Below are 18,025 nucleotides of genomic sequence, written 5' to 3'. Positions count from 1 at the left end.
GCAGTATACTCCAGAGTGGAGAGAGGGAACTGCTGCTCTCACACCAATGTTCTGTGACCCCACTCATGAGCTGGATGAGCCAGAATGTGGGACTTAACTAGCTGTGATATGGGGTTGACATGAGGCAAATCACATTCCCAGTAATTGAGGAAATGAACTGAAATTCGACTGAAATAAAATATTGAATGCTCATGTTTGTCTAAGGGGAAAATCGGTTTCCGGTTAATAAATTGTGAGAATTTGAGATAAAATGAAGTCCAACACTGAATTGATTTTGGAAGGTTAGTTGACTGTCCGCCATTGACTGACTGACTGACTGTTATGAGAGAAGTGACTGTCTGTGATACACAGGGAGAATTAGTTAGTCCTGATTTAATGATTTAAGCCTATCTGGTCTCACTGCAGGAGTCAGGTTGGCTTTCGGGCCACACACACTCGCACATATATACACAACCAGTTTGTGAAAGGAACCATTAATGAATTTACAGACTTTAAACAGGAGAAGCTAAGGGGATTCTCTCTTGGTGTTGGGGGGGGGGGGGGGGGGGGGGGGGGGGGGGCTATAGAAAAGCAGTATGGGTGGGAGAGCTCTTGTAAGGTTAAGTCTGGTGTCTAAACTGGGCCTGGGGACATCCGCGCTGGGAAACAGCCACTCCTCTGAAAGGATGTCAGACAGGTAGAGAAAGAGTCCTGCTGGGGTTTTCAGACCCTAAAACAAACAGTGGGGACTCAGGGAGCTGGGAGAACCGCGGGACACAGAACCGGGCAGGAATGTACGGGCAGAACAATGGCCACCTTTAAATGTCACACGCGTTCTCTCCAAAAACAATGCCCGTGCAATTTGTATAACAGAGCGACCTCCCAACGCAGACATTTAACCCCCGCTTTTCAGAGAGGAATGCCAGGAATCTGCCAGGCGATTGTGGGGCTCCTTTGACGGGAATCTCGGAGCGATGGTTGGGGTTCTTTGATGCTTTTTCCCTGTTTATCCACGAGCGAAGGCACCATGAAAAGTTGGGGTGCGCTCAAAAACGCCACTTGTGTGGGATCCCTCTGTATGGGTGATCATAGGCTTTGTACTATCGAGATGAAAAAGACACAGAATTAATTGCAACGGGAGAAAAAAGAAATGTGTTAAATTAAATTAAAATCAAAGCCACAATGGGTGAATGGTCAAGGTTCCTTTGCCCCACATAAGTGGGAAGGTTCTGGTTTTGCATGGCAACACTTAGAAGGGTCAACAAAGAGAAACTGATTTTTAATGAGCCTGTTATAGAATAATGCCACGTCTGTCATAAAACAAGGACATGCTTCATTCAGGTCACGATTTCTTGAAAAATAATTAAGAGTAAAATAGTTGTTTTGTGAAACTAGATTAATCACATAAAGAACACAGACAGAACACATATCCCTTTCTTCCTCCCCTAGTCTCCCTCTCCCCCCCTTTTTCTCCATCTATATTTCTCCACCTCTTTCCCTCTCTTAAAGAAAGTGGCAGTCCATGACCTGAGCATCAGCATCTTTGATCTCAGTTACATCCTGTGCCACTATTTTCCATCCTCGGATGACAAGTCATTTCTGGAATCAGCAACATGTTGTGGTTCCTGTCTTGTTCAGATCCTGATGCACTCAGCTGCTTTACTGGCTATGTTTGGTGCTGCAGGTGTAACGGTGTCTTGGTTGTGATCTTTTCTCTCTGATGTGTCTGCTGTCAAAGGGAGTGTGGCCGCACTAATGCACAGCGTTGGGTTGGGATGCTGCTGGTAGTCTTAGGTTGGGGTGGAGGGGGGTGGATCGTGATGGTGGTGTGTCTGGAGAGGTTGAATATGTGCTCTATGTGTGTGGTGGGGTTGCTGTGTGTGTGTCTGTGTTTGTGTGTGCGCACGTGCATCTGAGATATGGGAAATAAGAGACCGTTACAGACACACAGAGTACCCCCATAACCCTCATCCTGCTGTCATCGGTGTACAGTATGTGCCCTGCCCTCTCCCAGACCGCTTTTTGTACCTCAGCTGATTACCAGACAGGAAGTCACAGTGGGGGACACAGATCAGCCAGGCCACTTGTCCCAATCATCATACTACAGCAAAGACATAAGATTTTTCAGGCTTGGGACTTAAAATATTTACTCCTAAACTGAGAAAAAAACACAAACCACAATACCTGAATACTATTCTGCGTGTACATACTACACAAGGACATGTTGTTCATGTTTTCTAGCAAGAACGAGCTCTGGTACACTGTGTCAATATATTTTCGGGAACACCTGCAACGCACAAATAACTTCCCCTCCCTTCTCCTCCCCTTCCTCCCTTCCCCCGTTTCCCCAGCTCAAATGTCCATGTCATTTGGAGCAGGAAGCGCCTTTCTCTGTCCGGCCCGGGACGTGTCAGAAGGTTTAATTCGGCAGGTAAAGCTGGGAATTACAGTGGCCTGTCAGGGCTGTATCAGGTTTAAGCTTGGGCTTTCAGTGCCAGGAATTCTCCCAGCCCTCCTTTGAACTTCTCAAAGCAAAGGCTTTTAGACGGGATGATGAAACAACAACTATCATTACAGCCAGGTTCCACTTTCACTGCCGTGATCAGTTATACTGACAGATGGGCTAGGATGGGAGGTCTTGGAATAGTTGGGTTGGTAAGAAGTGGGTTGGTAGGAATACTACTGGTGGACGATGAAGGGCTCAACTCTAAATTTCTATACTGTATAGGAATGTACTTAAAATGCTTGGTCATGGTGCACTGTTGTTTGTGGGTTGTGTGTGTGTAGTAAGTGGTGTGTAAAGTCTGTGTGAATCAGTGGAGTATGTATCTGTGTGTGTGTGTGTGTTGTGTAGTTAGTTACCTTTCAACATCCCAGATCCGCAGAGGAGAGAAGTTCGCACAGCAGGCTGTGCCAGTCACGAAGGAGCTGTGGAGGAGACAACAGAGGAACGTTTAGGAAAACTGGGAACACTGAGACACCTCAAAGGGCAAAGCTAAAGCGTGACACCCTCAACAGTCTCCGGTCAGAGACACACGTTTATTGTTTCAGTGGTGAGAGAGAAAAGAGGAGAAACTAAAACACTCCTTTGATTGGACTGACAGGTCGGAAGTAGTGGCCTAGGTATGCATGGGCGGCACAGGGGTGAAAGGAGAGGAGGAGGGGGTGGAGGGGTGTAGTAGGGTCTGTGTGTAGAGGCTGGGGTGGGCCAAAGGGGAGAGGGGCAGTAGGGGGGCTTCTGTTAGCTCTGCCCAGGTCTGAGGCTTAGGGCCTCCTGCAGGTTTGACTGACAGGGGAAGGTCCAACACCCTGGGGCACAACCACCATTTGATTATCTTTTTACTTTCTTTTGTACCACTTATTCATTTACTATTTTTCCGTTTTACTTCACAGTTTCAGCATCAACTGCTTTCGCATACAATCTCAAGAAAGCACAGCAGATCTCAAATGAAAAACAGCGGGATAGAATAGCCAGAGAGAAGGACAGAGAAGTAGACAGATAACTGTGTTGAAGCAGTGGTGGGTGGTTTGGTTGGCGTTTCTACCTCTGACGGCTGGATGGGTTGGCAATGGGGTAAGGGTGGCGTGGAGGCGCTTTGCGTTGAGACAGGGGTAACGAGGGGCGTGAGCGGGGCACGGGAGGGTGTACTGAGGCACAGGGGCAGCTGTCAGGCCCGTTAAGCGGAGAGGCCCGTTAGCAAAGCCCCCGTTAATTAGTGTTGGGTAAACTCATTTGGTCCAATCAGGGCGGCGGGCCCTCAGCGAGTATGACCTCTGAACCCTGGTGACACAAGATACAATAGGGTTAAGGTCACACTCGCTGCCTGGCCCTTATTACTCTCCATTACTCACATTACTCACCCCTCACTGGGCTCTGCTCTGCTGGGGGAGGAAGGGGGGTACACAGCACAGACATACAATGAACCGGTTCTGTCCTCCCGAGCACTGGCCTGATCTAGGGTCAGATCACTCACTGATATTATAGCTGCTAAGGTCAAAGCCTCTCTCGCCTGATGTGGGACAGGTGCCCCCTCCCTAAAACCCCTCACCCCCCAATCACCTCCCTGAGATGCTACTACCACCCCATCCTGAAATCACCCCCATCTCTGTAGCCTCCCAACCTTCTCCCTCTCCCTCTACTTCCCAGTCCACTCCTCATTATAAGGACATGCTGGGCCTCTGCTGCCGTTTGGGTAACCTCATCAGCTGGCTGCATTATCTAAGGGGCTGTGTGGCAGGGTCACACAAACTAACTCAGCCCCCATTGGGAACCCAGCCAAATGAACACACACACACACAATCACAGACAAGCGCACACACATAATTACACACAGACAGAAACACGCACACTGAGCCCCTGCTGGGAGAAGAGCCCAACAGTACCAACATTGTTAGCTCCAAATCAACAAGCTGACCGCACAGGGCGCTCCACGCTTTCCCAAGACCACCGCAAACGCTCCACTTCTGTTAACCCATCCTCATTCTCAGCCCCAAAATCACTTCTAGTTTCCTAACAAAGAGGTGAACAACAGCCTGGTCTAGGAATCTAGTCTAACAAATGAGAATTATTTCTCAGTTTTAATAGGGGATTCTCCAATTGCTTTCCTTAGAAATGAAAAAGGTTACCTATTTGAACCTTCTTGGAGTCAAACTGCAGTATATCAAGTCCGAAAGTCAAACACATAGAAAGTACATTTAGTGTCAAACACCAGAAAGTAAATGTATGGACTTAGGAAGCAGAATTTGACTCTAGTGTTCTAATGATATGTCCGTTCTACAGCCTGTGGGTTAGGGATGTACTTTGGTGTCGGGCTGCACATTCTAAGCCACCAGTTTGGCTTTAGCATTTGGCTTGCATCACTAGTCACTACAAAAGGATACCATTTCCATGTGTAGGACTTTCAGCTTACTACCTAAACAGCTGTACTACACCAAATGGAACAACTACACTCCAGTCTTGCAACGTTTATTCTTCTGAGAGACAAGAGAAACAGATACGCACTGTCAGTTGAATTTCTCCTGGCACTATTGTAGCTTATGGCAAAATAGAAAAGTGAAGCGTATTGCAAAATACAAAAAAGTGAAGCTTACTGTTTAAAATGGGATATGTGGCTATCTGACATCAAAATTAAATGTTACATTTGACCTGACTCCAATTCTTTCGCCATTGCCAAAGATTGGCACCACTTTCGTGAAATTCAAAGAATCCCACACAAACCTATCGCATGAACAACAATACTCCAAACAAAACAAGTAAGTCACCATTTATCTAAACTAAACCCCAGCCAATTACAGAAGAATAGGCTAAATAGCAGAGATGAACACAGACCATGCAGGCGCTGGGAATGTAGAGGCATGGCGATGGACTCCAGGGGCGATTTAGCTATGCCCCTGCCCCCCTTTTCCTCCCTTCTCCCCCCTCTAGGCAAAAGAGGTTGTTAATTTGTTGCGCTTGACCCCCGGCTTTGTGCCCGCCGTGTATCTAGTTTGTAAAAAGTGCTTTTATCTGCTCTCTAAATATGTCTGAGCTCAAAGGGTTATGATGCTTTTATATCAGCCGGGAGGGGGACAATGGCAGGGGCTCGCCAAGATCCCCCCCCCTCCTCCCCAATACCCCACCCCCTTGGCCCTTTTGGCTTCTGTTTGTGTCCCCTCTGTCTGAGGTCACCAGGACAGCACCAGGACATTCCACACACAGCCCCTCTGCGCTGCTCTGCTCAGCCGGCTGGAACGGAACAGAACGGCCCGCCACTATGTATTGAAAACACAAAACACCATCCGGTCTTGCTATACTAACGGCTAACCTCCGAACAAACAACAGCTAAACATTAAAGTTCAGATGATGTCGATTATGAGTCTAGTGGATTCCTATAATGGATTACAACAATAGACTCTATTTAGCAGACTCTTTTGTCCAAAGCGACTTACAGTCATCGTGCATGCGTACATTTTACATACGGGTGGTCCCGGAAATCGAACCAACTATGCTATGCTCTACCAGCTGAGGACCAATAGACAGACACAAATGAGGATTAATTCATTGTGGTATGTGTCAGCTCAGCTCCAGTTCCCTTGAATGATCAGAGACCTTGTCACTCATCTTCTTCTCACTCAGAAACATGAAAGGAGCGACAGTCATTAGGATACTGGATTATAAGAACTAACATCCATTCAATTGACCATTGGACCATGTTGGCATATTGAGGTCTGTGTGTAAAGAAACAAAACAAACATCAATGCTTTCAACAAACAATCAATTAAACCTAGACCATCCACGAGAAGAGGGATATTTCAATGTTGAAAGAACACAATTAATTAATTCAATAACAGAATCTGATATACCAACCCATGTTGACTGGGCAGTTGTATCATTAACCCAATTTATGCCATGATGTCGATCACGAGTAGTGTTGTTTCCATTCTGTACATTGAACAGCAGGCCTAGTCTCTCAGGTAGAGCAAGTGAACCCGAGGAACACCTGTATGAGGTGGTGTGTAATGAGAGGCCTGTGTGAGTTGTGTATGTGTGTGTTTGTCAGGTATGTCTGAGGTGCTAGTATGTGTATGTCTGTAAAATGACTTTGAGCAGTGTGTGCACGCGTGTGTGTGTATGAGGTGGGAACATGGGTATGTGTTTGAAGTAGCTTAGGAGTGCCTGTGTGTAAATTTGAGGTACCGTATGTCTGTGGAATGTGGGTGTCAGGTGTGTGTGTGTGTGTGTGTGTGTGTGTGTGTGTGTGTGTGTGTGTGTGTGTGTGTGTGTGTGTGTGTGTGTGTGTGTGTGTGTGTGTGTGTAATGAGTGGTTCAGAGGAGCTGTGATTATTCTTGCCTCCTGCAGTGTGGGTCCTCCGGCTCTGTGGGCCCCAGAGAAAGCGCCCTGTATTTAGCGTGTGGGAACGCACATTCTGCCCCTTATCGCTGCATTGTTGCAGCCTCTCTCTTTTCTTCTCTTTTTTTTAACTAATTGAATTCTTGACTCCTGAGCCACAGGCCGAGCCTGTGAGAGACGAAAGAGAAAGACATGAATTTCAGGCTTTTTCTTGCGGTTGAGTGGGGCAGAGCAGTGGGGGTAAAATCAGGGCTGGAGGGGGCGTCTCCCTGTACTTTGATACTAGAGGTCAGAGGTCAGTCTCCCTCCGTGGTGAGAAAGTGGCGAATCGGGGCGGTTTATCCAACAATAATTTTCTTTGGAAACGTTCAAAGGCATTGCCCCTGCAACATCTTTGTAGTTGTGCTTGAGGAATTCTAAACAAAACAAACCCCGAAAAAGCGCCCCTTTCTCACCTCTCCTCAGGGTAGCTTCTCCCTCCAGTGGCTTCCAGCCCCCTCCCCTTTACGAGTGGTCAGTATAACCCCCCCCCCCCCCCCCCCCAATTTTGCCGACATACATTGTGTAACTGCATTTTGGCACTGAGAAATGGATTGATCTTATAGGCTCTTTGACACTGAGCATCAAACCTTAATTGGTTCTTTGGAGTGGTCTGTTATTGGCTATTCCGTTCTGCTAACCCTGTAACACATGCACACAGGTGATACTCTGGGTGTGTGAGTGACAGATTTTGTGGCGAATCTCTTATGGAATACAGTTGGGTCATTCTCACAAAACCAAAAATTTTATCCCAAAATTGTCAGGTGGTGTCATTTTAAAATATTTACAAAATGTATATATCTTGGATCACTGAGATTAAGATTTGTACTTCATCAATTTCATAATTATTACTATGTTTTTTTGATCAGATATTATGCATTCTACCACCATTTCCACAACATTCTCATTACGGCAACAGTCCAAAAAAGAAATAAAGAAATCAATTCATTTTTTTAACATTCCTCCTCTAATGAAAAGGCCTGAGTTAAACATAACACTGAAAATGCACATATCATAAAATGATTATAAAACGTAAGACTTTTTCCCAATTTGAGCTTTTTAGCCATTACATTAATGAGAAGGCCAAGCGGGGTAAAGGGGGGTTTTGAGAATAAGAACCTCATTCTGGAGGCATATAAGCAAATTAATTAACTTAACTTCTACTACTCCTCTAGATGATGCATCACGGGTGGATAAAACTTTATATAAAAACTGATTGGAGTTTTTACAGGAACTTGAGAAAGTATTACGTTAATGAGACACGTCCACCGTGTTTGTACGTAATAAATACAATAGTTCAATGTAAACATTTTTAGGATTTATGGATAAACTATAGCAACACAGATTATTTTTCATGAGAATGGTTTCATGAGAATCACCCAGTTATCCGATTAACACCAGAGTTCCAGCCAATCCATTTTATCAAATTGCATTTGTATGGCTGCAGTTTTTCAAAGAGCCTATATTTGTAACAAAAAGTCAGACTTAAACCCTCAATAAAAACGCAGAGGTAACAATGGCAAGAATTCCCTAGGAGGGAGAAACCTTGCTTTCATGACATTGTTCCTAGAGCATTTCCTTACTCTTCCTACAGAGCAGCAATACAACAGCAATAAATAGTATCATCACTCAATAAAACAACATATGGTACGAAATCCACTCAGTCGTGACTCCATGCTCTCTCCCATCGAACAGTGTGATCTGCCACGACAGCTCCAGCGCTCAACCTGTCCGGTCTTGTTGGCCCAAGCCTATTTGCAGGGAACACCTCAGTCAACTACTAACTACCTGCCCGCTTCTTTATCATTCAAAGAAACTGTACCAAGAGTGGAAAGAGAGGGTGAGAAAGGGAGAGAGGAAGAGAGAAAGACAGAGATAGAGACATGGTGGGAGAGTGGAAAAGCCAGCATTTAGACCCATGTCCACCCTCATCCTCTCTCACTAATACTACAAGTCCTCATATCTAATGTGTAGTCTGGGTACAGTGTCAGAGTCAAGTCTAAGCCCGGATTCGACCCCTCTTACTCAATTGCTAGTCAATGACAGAAAACCTCTAGGACATGGACCCAACAGAGCCCAGTCCTATTCCAATAACCATGTGCCATATTTATAAAAATAAAAAATAAAAATAAAAATATATATATAGTGGGTTAACTGCCTTGTTCAGGGGCAGAATGACAGATTTTTACCTTGTCAGCTCGGGGATTCAATCCAGCAACCTTTCGGTTACTGGTCCAACGCTCTAACCACTAGGCTACCTGCAACCCCAGGTAGCCTATATGAAGTGGGCCTCGGGACAGAGACAGTATCACACAGCGTGGCGTGGAAAGACATTCAATTGAGAAAAGCATGGAAGAAAGGGCCAGATCTACTGCTGGGATCAATCTCGCCCAAAGTAGGCAGGGACCAACACGGAGTCGCATCAGCATTGGCATTTCAATGCAGCCACAATACACCTCTTTGTAATCCTTTAATAGACTTTGAGATGATATTTACTGGAAAACCCAAGAGAGAGAGATGGAAAAAGAGGGACACCACAAGAGAGGAAGATTACAGAGAAAGGGGGGAATGGGAAGGATAAAGAGGGGGGAACATTTCGCCGCCCACAGCTTGAACACGAGGGTGAATATGAGAAAAGCAGCGACAGCGGCAGTGTAGCAGAGCGGGGGGATTCCTTTTGCTGCTTCATTCTGTAGAATGACTGTGAGAAGGACATTTCTGGTAGAAGGACATTCTACTCCAAAATGAATGACACCATCTGAAATATACGCTTCCCTTTAAAAGCATTATAGTTTGTAGCCCAACTGATGCAGCATAGCGGCTTTAAATAAATAGGCTGGAGCATGGTGTTGCCCATCCGCATTCGTCTCCGACTGAACGTTTTAGAGGGTCTTATCTTGTCTGCAGCGACAACATTTTGCTGTTTTAAAGCTCATTTCCTGCAATTCTACACATTTTGCCTTGGGGCGGGAGAGAACATTTTGCCTTGGGGCGGGAGACAACATTTTGCCTTGGGGCGGGAGACAACATTTTGCCTTGGGGCGGGAGACAACATTTTGCCTTGGGGCGGGAGACAACATTTTGCCTTGGGGCGGGAGACAACATTTTGCCTTGGGGCGGGAGACAACATTTTAAAGTTCTAAAGAGCGACTGCCTTTAAAAGCAACTTCTCTTTTTGAAAACAGCCTATGTGGCATCGATATGAGTCCGAATGTACTACAATGTGTAAATAAGATCATTTTGATCATAAAGTCAGTCTCGCTAGGAAAAAATGGTGTGTCAAGGAATGAAGGGTACCGTAACCGTTTCCCTTGGTTTGGGTTTATTTCAATCCTGCCCACAGCTTGCAAGTAATCATCAATTCGGAGTGCAGCTGCACACGACCTGATCGTAATGCCCATGGTCATACTGCCGCCGCTAAATTAATATAGGGCAAACACTGCCATTGGGTAATATCAGTATAGTTGTGGTAGTACCGACCACAAAAGTGGATATGGTTAGCAGGGATTCAATTGGGCAGGGTCCCGCCGAGCCTGAGACCCGGCACCTACAGTACAATCAAAATGAGAGCCAGACAAAGCTGAGACCCGGTACCTTTTGGTTATTTGAATTATCTGATGAAAAATTGTTGACCCCATTTAATATGCCACAGCTAACAACAAAAGAAAGCAACAGCAAAATCAGACAACCCCATAGTAAAACAGTTTACCTATTCAATTGTTCAGCCTGTCACATTCTATGCGAAAAAATTATATTCTTCTTGAGGCGCATTCAAATTGCAAGTGTCGCACTCAATATCATGACAGCATAACAGATATTGTTATGTGTGGCTTAGTTGGTACAGCATGGCGCGTGCCACGCCAGGGTTGTGGGTTTGATTCCCATGTGAGACCAGTACGAAAATGTATGCACTCACCAGTGTAAGTGGTTCTGGATAAGAGCGTCTGCTACATGACTCAAATGTAACATTTAGAAAAGCAGCCCTAAAGTTGTAGCTACAGTATGGTACCAACACTACAGTTAGCCATCGCATGGCAGGCTGATCTCACACATCACACCAGCTCCGTCTCTTGCTCCCCCCCCCCCTACTCTTTAGATTCCGTGAGCGTAAAGCAGGGACAATTACATTTAAAACACAAGGAGCCCCTCCCACCAAATCAAAAAAACATGCTGCTTCCACCATTTTGCTCCCTGTCGCTTTCAACTGTCATTTAAAACAAGATAAAACTCAAACTTTCAATGCCCCTAACTGACCCTTAACGGGTAAGCGATAGCACCTGGGTCATGCGACACAGTTGGTAGAGTAGAAAGGTCTACCACAAAGAGCTAGGTTATTAGATTGATTTTGAGCCATTTCCTTATTAACAAGACCTGTGTCATGCAATCATTTTAAATTAATTGGCGGTGCCATCACATGTAATATTTGACAAAGCACTGACTAAGCGATGACATCTCTCTCCTTGTATCCTCTTAGCTCCAGGAGTGATGAGGTTGCAAGGGGATAGGTGGGCTTATAGGTTTGTCAGCGAGTTGACACCTCGGTTCCAGGGGTCTATTAATTAACCAGGTCATTGGTCAGTGTGTGGAAGGAGCAGGTTTATTATGAGGGGGCAGCAGGCTGAGGCACGGTTGCTATTTCAGCCAGCAAATTGGAGAATTAATGATGTGGATAATCGCCCCATACTCTCAGATCTAAAGTTCTGGCTGAGCAGACAGGGCCACCGGGGCTCAACGTGAATGTGTGTGTCTGTGTGAGAGTAATATATACTGAAGGAGTGTGTGTGTGACAGAGCGATCGAGTGAGTTCATACTGTCTGTGGCTGTGTGTGTTTCTACAATAAAAGTGTGCGTGTGAAGTTGAGTTTATACCGAATGAATGTATGGCGGAGGTCAACGAGCAGAAACAGCCAGTCTCACTACAGTTTCAGTCTTCCAGGTCTACCTGAATAAATTCAAGTCAATTCATGGAAATGTAATGCATGAACAATCCACCCAGAAGATGATGGTGTCTCTGATTGCCTGAATTTAACAGAGTTAACCAGGGACCTGTCAGCCGAGGAGAGCTGCCCTTTGTTGCTGTGACTCATGGTGTTTCCACTCTGCGGCGGCGCTAAGGCCAGTTTGAAGGATCAGCTGCCTGCCGGTCTAGGGCAGGTGGTGAAGCAGGGATACTGTTACAGCCTTGTGCGTCTGTGTGTCATTAAGGGTGTCCCTGTATGTGTGTGTGTGTGTGTGTGTGTGTGTGTGTGTGTGTGTGTGTGGTGTGTGTGTGTTCGCTCGAGTGTGTGTATGTATGTGCTCGTGTGCTTGCTTTCGTGTGTGTGAGCATCATTAAGTGTGTGGGTGTGTAGCTACATGGCTGAGCAATCAAAGGGCCTATGAAGGCAACCCCGCTTTGCCTTGATATCCTGTTTTTTCACCTCTCTCGATCCCTCTTTCAACGTTCCCCAGACCACCCGAGGGAAATAAATATTGTCCTATTCAGTAACAGAGGACAATGAACCCACCGCTCAGGTTAATCTAGCCCCAAACTCAACTATCACCCAAACCGGTGGCTGACAACTGTTTTTATGCCAATGGCATAACTGAAGTCAGGGTGTCGTACTGACTGGTGGGGGTTGTCCGGGGGGGCAGGACTCTACCTTTTGTGCACTCATGTATGATGTTAGTGTAGCTGTTTGACTGTTTTGGGACATTCTAGGCATGTACATTACATACCTCTGTGTGGGACTAATAGCCACAGACCACACCCTGTCGTTCATAGGGATCGTGTCTCTGGGGCAGTTGGAAGACAAAGTCCAAATCTGAAAGGAAACATTAAGAAAATACGAACATTAAAACCATAGTTGTCTGTGGTTGACAGTACACCCTAATGTGCCACAGAAGCTGCGTTCCCACAGGCAACCCAATTCTGATATTTTCCCACTAAGACCAATCACATCAGATCTTGTTCAGAGCTGATTGGTCTAAAGACCAATTAGTAAAAAAAAATATCAGAATTGGGCTGCCTGTGTAAATGCAGCCAGGGTGGTACACACAGAGTTAATGATATCAATTTGTTCGCCAAGCTTGCATATGACACATACTTTGGTTGCCACCCAATGTGAAACTACAGTGGAGCCCTATTTCAGCCAGTATCATCTAAACAAACGGACACATTGGGTGCTAGAATATTAGTGTGTCTCACCCGGGCTGTTCTGTCTCTGGAGCCGCTGACAATCAGTCCTCCTCTGCAGTCCAGGCAATTCACTTCCTGGTTGTGACCTGAGTACTCCATTGAGAACCCATTCCTCCTGTGGTGCACCAGGATCTTACCATCACTGAAAGAGGCAGATAATAGTTCACTATAACAGACATGAGTACATTAAGTGGAATGTGATATATTTGACTGAGAGTGTGCTTCTATGGCCGTGGGTCTGCAGTAGTGATGATGCTTCAATGACCTTTAGTTGAGGCATGTACACAGTAAGAATGGCAAGTGAGTATTGAAGCAACATGATAGACTGAACTTCAACCACTGATATTATTCCTTTCAGGAGTTTGAGTTAAGTTGATTACTGCTGATTACCTTCCTCCACTAACGAGGTGTGTGTCAGTCACAGCAAATCGACACACGTCTTCCAGGTGTCCTGAGAACAGAGCCATGGGGCTGCGCTGGAGCTTCCCCGTGTCCGGCCTCAGATGGTACGCTCCGATGTCTGCAGCCTGAGACAGATACAGCACATCCCCGTCTAGCTGTATCCACGGCAACAAGCTGTAGGGGGAACACACAATCAAATAATGGAAAATACTCTGACATACAGTACCAGTCAAAAGTTTGGACACACCTACTCATTCCAGGATGTTTTCTTTATTTTTACTGTTTTCTACATTATAGAATAATAGTGAATAAATCAAAACTATGAAATAACACATATGAAATCATGTAGTAACCAAATAAGTGTTAAACAAATCAAAATACATTTTATATTTGAGATTCTTCAAAGTAGCCAGCCTTTGCCTTGATGACAGCTTTGCACACTCTTGGTATTCTCTCAACCAGCTTCATGAGGTAGTCATCTGGAATGCATTTCAATTAAGAGGTGTGCCTTGTTAAAAGTTAATTTGTGGAATTTCTTCTTAATGCGTTTGAGCCAATCAGTTGTGTTGTGACAAGGTAGGGATGGTATACAGAAGATAGCCCTATTTGGTAAAAGACCAAGTCCATATGGCAAGAACAGCTCAAATAAGCAAAGAGAATCGACAGTCCATCATTATTTTAAGACATGAAGGTCAGCCAATGTGGAAAATTTCAAGAACTTTGAAAGTTTCTTCAAGTGCAGTTGCAAAAACCATCAAGCGCTATGATGAAACTGGATTTCATGAGGACCACCACAGGAAAGAAAGAGTTACCTCTGCTGCAGAGGACAAGTTCATTAGAGTTAACTGCACCTCAGATTGCAGCCCAAATAAATGCTTCACAGAGTTCAAGTAACAGACACATCTCAACATCCTGTTCAGAGGAGACTGCGTGAATCAGGCCTTCATGGTCGAATTGCTGTGAAGAAACTACTTCTAAAGGACACCAATAAGAAGAAAAAGTCGCTTGGGCCAAGAAACACCAGCAATGGACGTTAGACCGGTGGAAATCTGTCCTTAGGTCTGATGAGTCCAAATTTGAGATTTTTGGTTCGAACCGCTGTGTCTTTGTAAGATGCAGTAGCTGAATGGATGATCTCTGCATTTGTGGTTCCCACCGTGAGGCATGGAGGAAGAGGTGTGATGGTGCTTTGCTTGTGACACTATCCGTGATGTATTTAGAATTCAAGGCACACACAACCAGCATGGCTACCACAGCATTCTGCAGCGATACGTCATCCATTCAGTTTGCGCTTAGTGGGACTATCATTTATTTTTCAACAGGACAATGACCCAACACACCTCCAGGCTGTGTATGGGCTATTTGACCAAGTAGGAGAGTGATGGAGTGCTGCATCAGATGACCTGGCCTCCACAATCACCCAGATTGAGGTGGCAGAATGACTAAAAGGAGAGCATGATTATCTCTCTAGTTGAAACCTTGTGAATGGTAATCTAGGGATAGATTGTAAACCCACCATTGACTCTCTGGATAGTGCTTACTGGTACTCCTAATGAGCTTTTCAGCCCCAACATCTAGAACTATAAACTATTCAGCAACCATTTTCCAATGTTTAATACCTTTTACTTGTATGCAGCTTCATTAAAAAACTAACAATAACTCTTCAGGACCTCTTTTGCATTTTTTTCTCCCTAAACTGTCACCAGCCAATCCCTGTCGTGTGTTCAGTGGCGCAAGAGATGAGATGGATTAGGGAAACTCCTGAAACTACACTGTGGTGCCATGATGCCAAAACTCACAAACACACTCACTTAATCCTCCATTTGAGCATGACTTCCTTTCTGCAGATCCCATGGCACCAGTTCTGAGATACCTTCACTCTGTCCTTCAGAGGGATGTGGGGATACCTGTAACATGGATAGTGATGTGATAACACAATTATAACCCTTGAAGAACACCACATAAAGAACACCACATAAATAAAACCTCTGAACGGACAATGCACACAAACAATGCCCAACAGGCGTAGAATTACAGCATTGTGTGCTGTATATTAGCAGATATGGTGTGAATATCACAAGGAATAGCAGGAGGACTCAAATAGACCCATATTGTCATACTTGAACCCAACACTGTCGTCCAGAACACTAGCATATGTGTTCACATGTGTTCAGGAGGCCTGTGCCAGAGGGGGTGGATGTGGGCTGGAGGAAACAGCCTGCTTCTCTCACAGAGCTGTGGGATGTGGTGTCCTGTAGCGCTCAGCAGGATTACCAAGTTTATTTACACTGCTGTTAGGCTGCATCTCAAAGGAGACCCATGGTTTGATAAGAGTGGCTGTCACTGTGGCATAAGTAGCTGTGCTGGGGGAGAAGGCAGTAATGCCAGAATGGCTCAGGTCCAATTCACAATGTTAGGTTCTCTAGAACAGTGTTTCTAGACCAGTCAGTCAGACTCAGGGCTTCCACGGCAGCAAGTGGGAAATAGGCTATATATATTTCATACAATGAATGTATCCTGAAAAACAGGGGTCGTCATGTCAACATAACTGCAGTCATTGGCCGAGGATATTCTTCTCAGGATTATGTAGCACCATGACTGTGTGCAACAAGGAATGTGTTATTATGCAGCTACAACTTATTTGTAAACGCCGTTCAGATATCTACAGCAAGTAACCACGAGGCTATCTGTATGCGTTTTTACAACACATAAACGTTTTCCATGGGCACCATGCTGAAACAGTATAGCCCATGTAGTGCATGCTACAGTGTTGCATAACTTTGCATCGAGAAGGATAGCGGTGTGAATGGCAACAACTGTAGCAAGCCGCGTGGAAGTAGATGTAAACAACTCTTGGGAAGTCATGATGCTTATCATGAAACGACCACTGTACCCTACTTATTGTACGAATAAAACAATATTTCTTACACATCTGCTCCTTGTCGTGTAATTCCAGTGTTTATTAACTCTTTTGCTATCTTCCTCCATACGGCGTCACGATTTGCAAAATGGTAAATTGTTTTGCAAACTTGAGAAAGGCGACTCAAAGACTTGTATTCCAAATATGACATAATGTGGTAGAGCACAACCTCTGGTAACTGGAATAAGAACATTTTAAGTTCGTATTGAAGGTTTCTCTTTTCCGTTTCTGTATTGCCCTGTATCTTTCTCTTGGTGTATTGCCTCGTCTATGGTAGTTCTTAAAAAAAGGGTTTAATAGCGTTAAACAGTAATCCATGTTCTTAGAGCGCGTGAAAAGAGAAGATACAGGAAGCCATTCCAAAACAGTGACGAAAGATCACGTGGTGACGTTGTGCGACGTAATGACGTATTATATAACTATATATAAAATAAAATACAATTGTATTTGTCACATGCGCTGAATACAACAGGTGTAGTAGACCTTACAATGAAATGCTTACTTACAAGCCCATAACCAACAAAGCGGTTTAAAGAAAAATAAGTGTTAAGTAAAACATAAATAAAAATAACAAATAATTAAAGAACAGCAGTAAACAGTAGCGAGGCTAGATACATGGGGTACGGGCGCTCCAGTACTGCTTGCTGTAGAAAGAGATTGACAAACAGCTTCTATCTCAAGGCCATCAGACTGCTAAACAGCAATCACTAACTCAGAGAGGCTGCTGCCTTCACTGAGACCCAATGACTGGCCACTTCAATAAATGGATCACTAGTCACTTTTACAATGCCACTGTAAATAATGCCACTTTAATAATGTTTACATATCTTACATTACTCATATATATATATATATATATATATATATATATATATATATATATATATATATATATATATACATATATATATATATATACAGTGGGGCAAAAAAGTATTTAGTCAGCCACCAATTGTGCAAGTTCTCCCACTTAAAAAGATGAGAGAGGCCTGTAATTTTCACATTGTAGGATTTTTAATGAATTTATTTGCAAATTATGGTGGAAAATAAGGATTTGGTCAATAACAAAAGTTTATCTCAATACTTTGTTATATACCCTTTGTTGACAATGACAGAGGTCAAACGTTTTCTGTAAGTCTTCACAAGGTTTTCACACACTGTTGCTGGTATTTTGGCCCATTCCTCCATGCAGATCTCCTCTAGAGCAGTGATGTTTTGGGGCTGTTGCTGGGCAACACAGACTTTCAACTCCCTCCAAAGATTTTCTATGGGGTTGAGATCTGGAGACTGGCTAGGCCACTCCAGGACCTTGAAATGCTTCTTACGAAGCCACCCCTTTGTTGCCCGGGCGGTGTGTTTGGGATCATTGTCATGCTGAAAGACCCAGCCACGTTTCATCTTCAATGCCCTTGCTGATGGTAGGCTTTGTTACTTTGGTCCCAGCTCTCTGCAGGTCATTCACTAGGTCCCCCCGTGTGGTTCTGGGATTTTTGCTCACCGTTCTTGTGATCATTTTGACCCCACGGGGGGAGATCTTGCGTGGAGCCCCAGATCGAGGGAGATTATCAGTGGTCTTGTATGTCTTCCATTTCCTAATAATTGCTCCCACAGTTGATTTCTTCAAACCAAGCTGCTTACCTATTGCAGATTCAGTCTTCCCAGCCTGGTGCAGGTCTA

At 44.6% G+C, this 18,025-nt stretch overlaps 1 protein-coding gene across 1 annotated transcript in view; it reads right to left on the bottom strand.

Annotated features, from left to right (window-relative positions):
* LOC139411109 (F-box and WD repeat domain containing 4) overlaps positions 1-16,730 on the bottom strand; it is a 28,069-nt gene extending 11,339 nt beyond the window's left edge. The window contains exons 1-6 of the mRNA XM_071156971.1: positions 16,357-16,730; positions 15,240-15,335; positions 13,417-13,602; positions 13,036-13,168; positions 12,567-12,652; positions 2,842-2,907 (exon numbers count right to left, since the gene is read on the bottom strand). Coding sequence (XP_071013072.1) covers positions 2,842-2,907; positions 12,567-12,652; positions 13,036-13,168; positions 13,417-13,602; positions 15,240-15,335; positions 16,357-16,541 — 752 coding nt within the window. The 5' untranslated portion in view covers positions 16,542-16,730. The remainder of the gene's footprint in view (positions 1-2,841; positions 2,908-12,566; positions 12,653-13,035; positions 13,169-13,416; positions 13,603-15,239; positions 15,336-16,356) is intronic.
* Positions 16,731-18,025: the final 1,295 nt, after the last annotated feature.

This window comes from Oncorhynchus clarkii, chromosome 1 (genome assembly GCF_045791955.1).
Source record: "Oncorhynchus clarkii lewisi isolate Uvic-CL-2024 chromosome 1, UVic_Ocla_1.0, whole genome shotgun sequence".
Taxonomy (NCBI): Eukaryota; Metazoa; Chordata; class Actinopteri; order Salmoniformes; family Salmonidae; genus Oncorhynchus; species Oncorhynchus clarkii.
The sequence above is the reverse complement of the archived record's forward strand: the minus strand, read 5'-3'. Positions and strand labels throughout refer to the sequence as shown.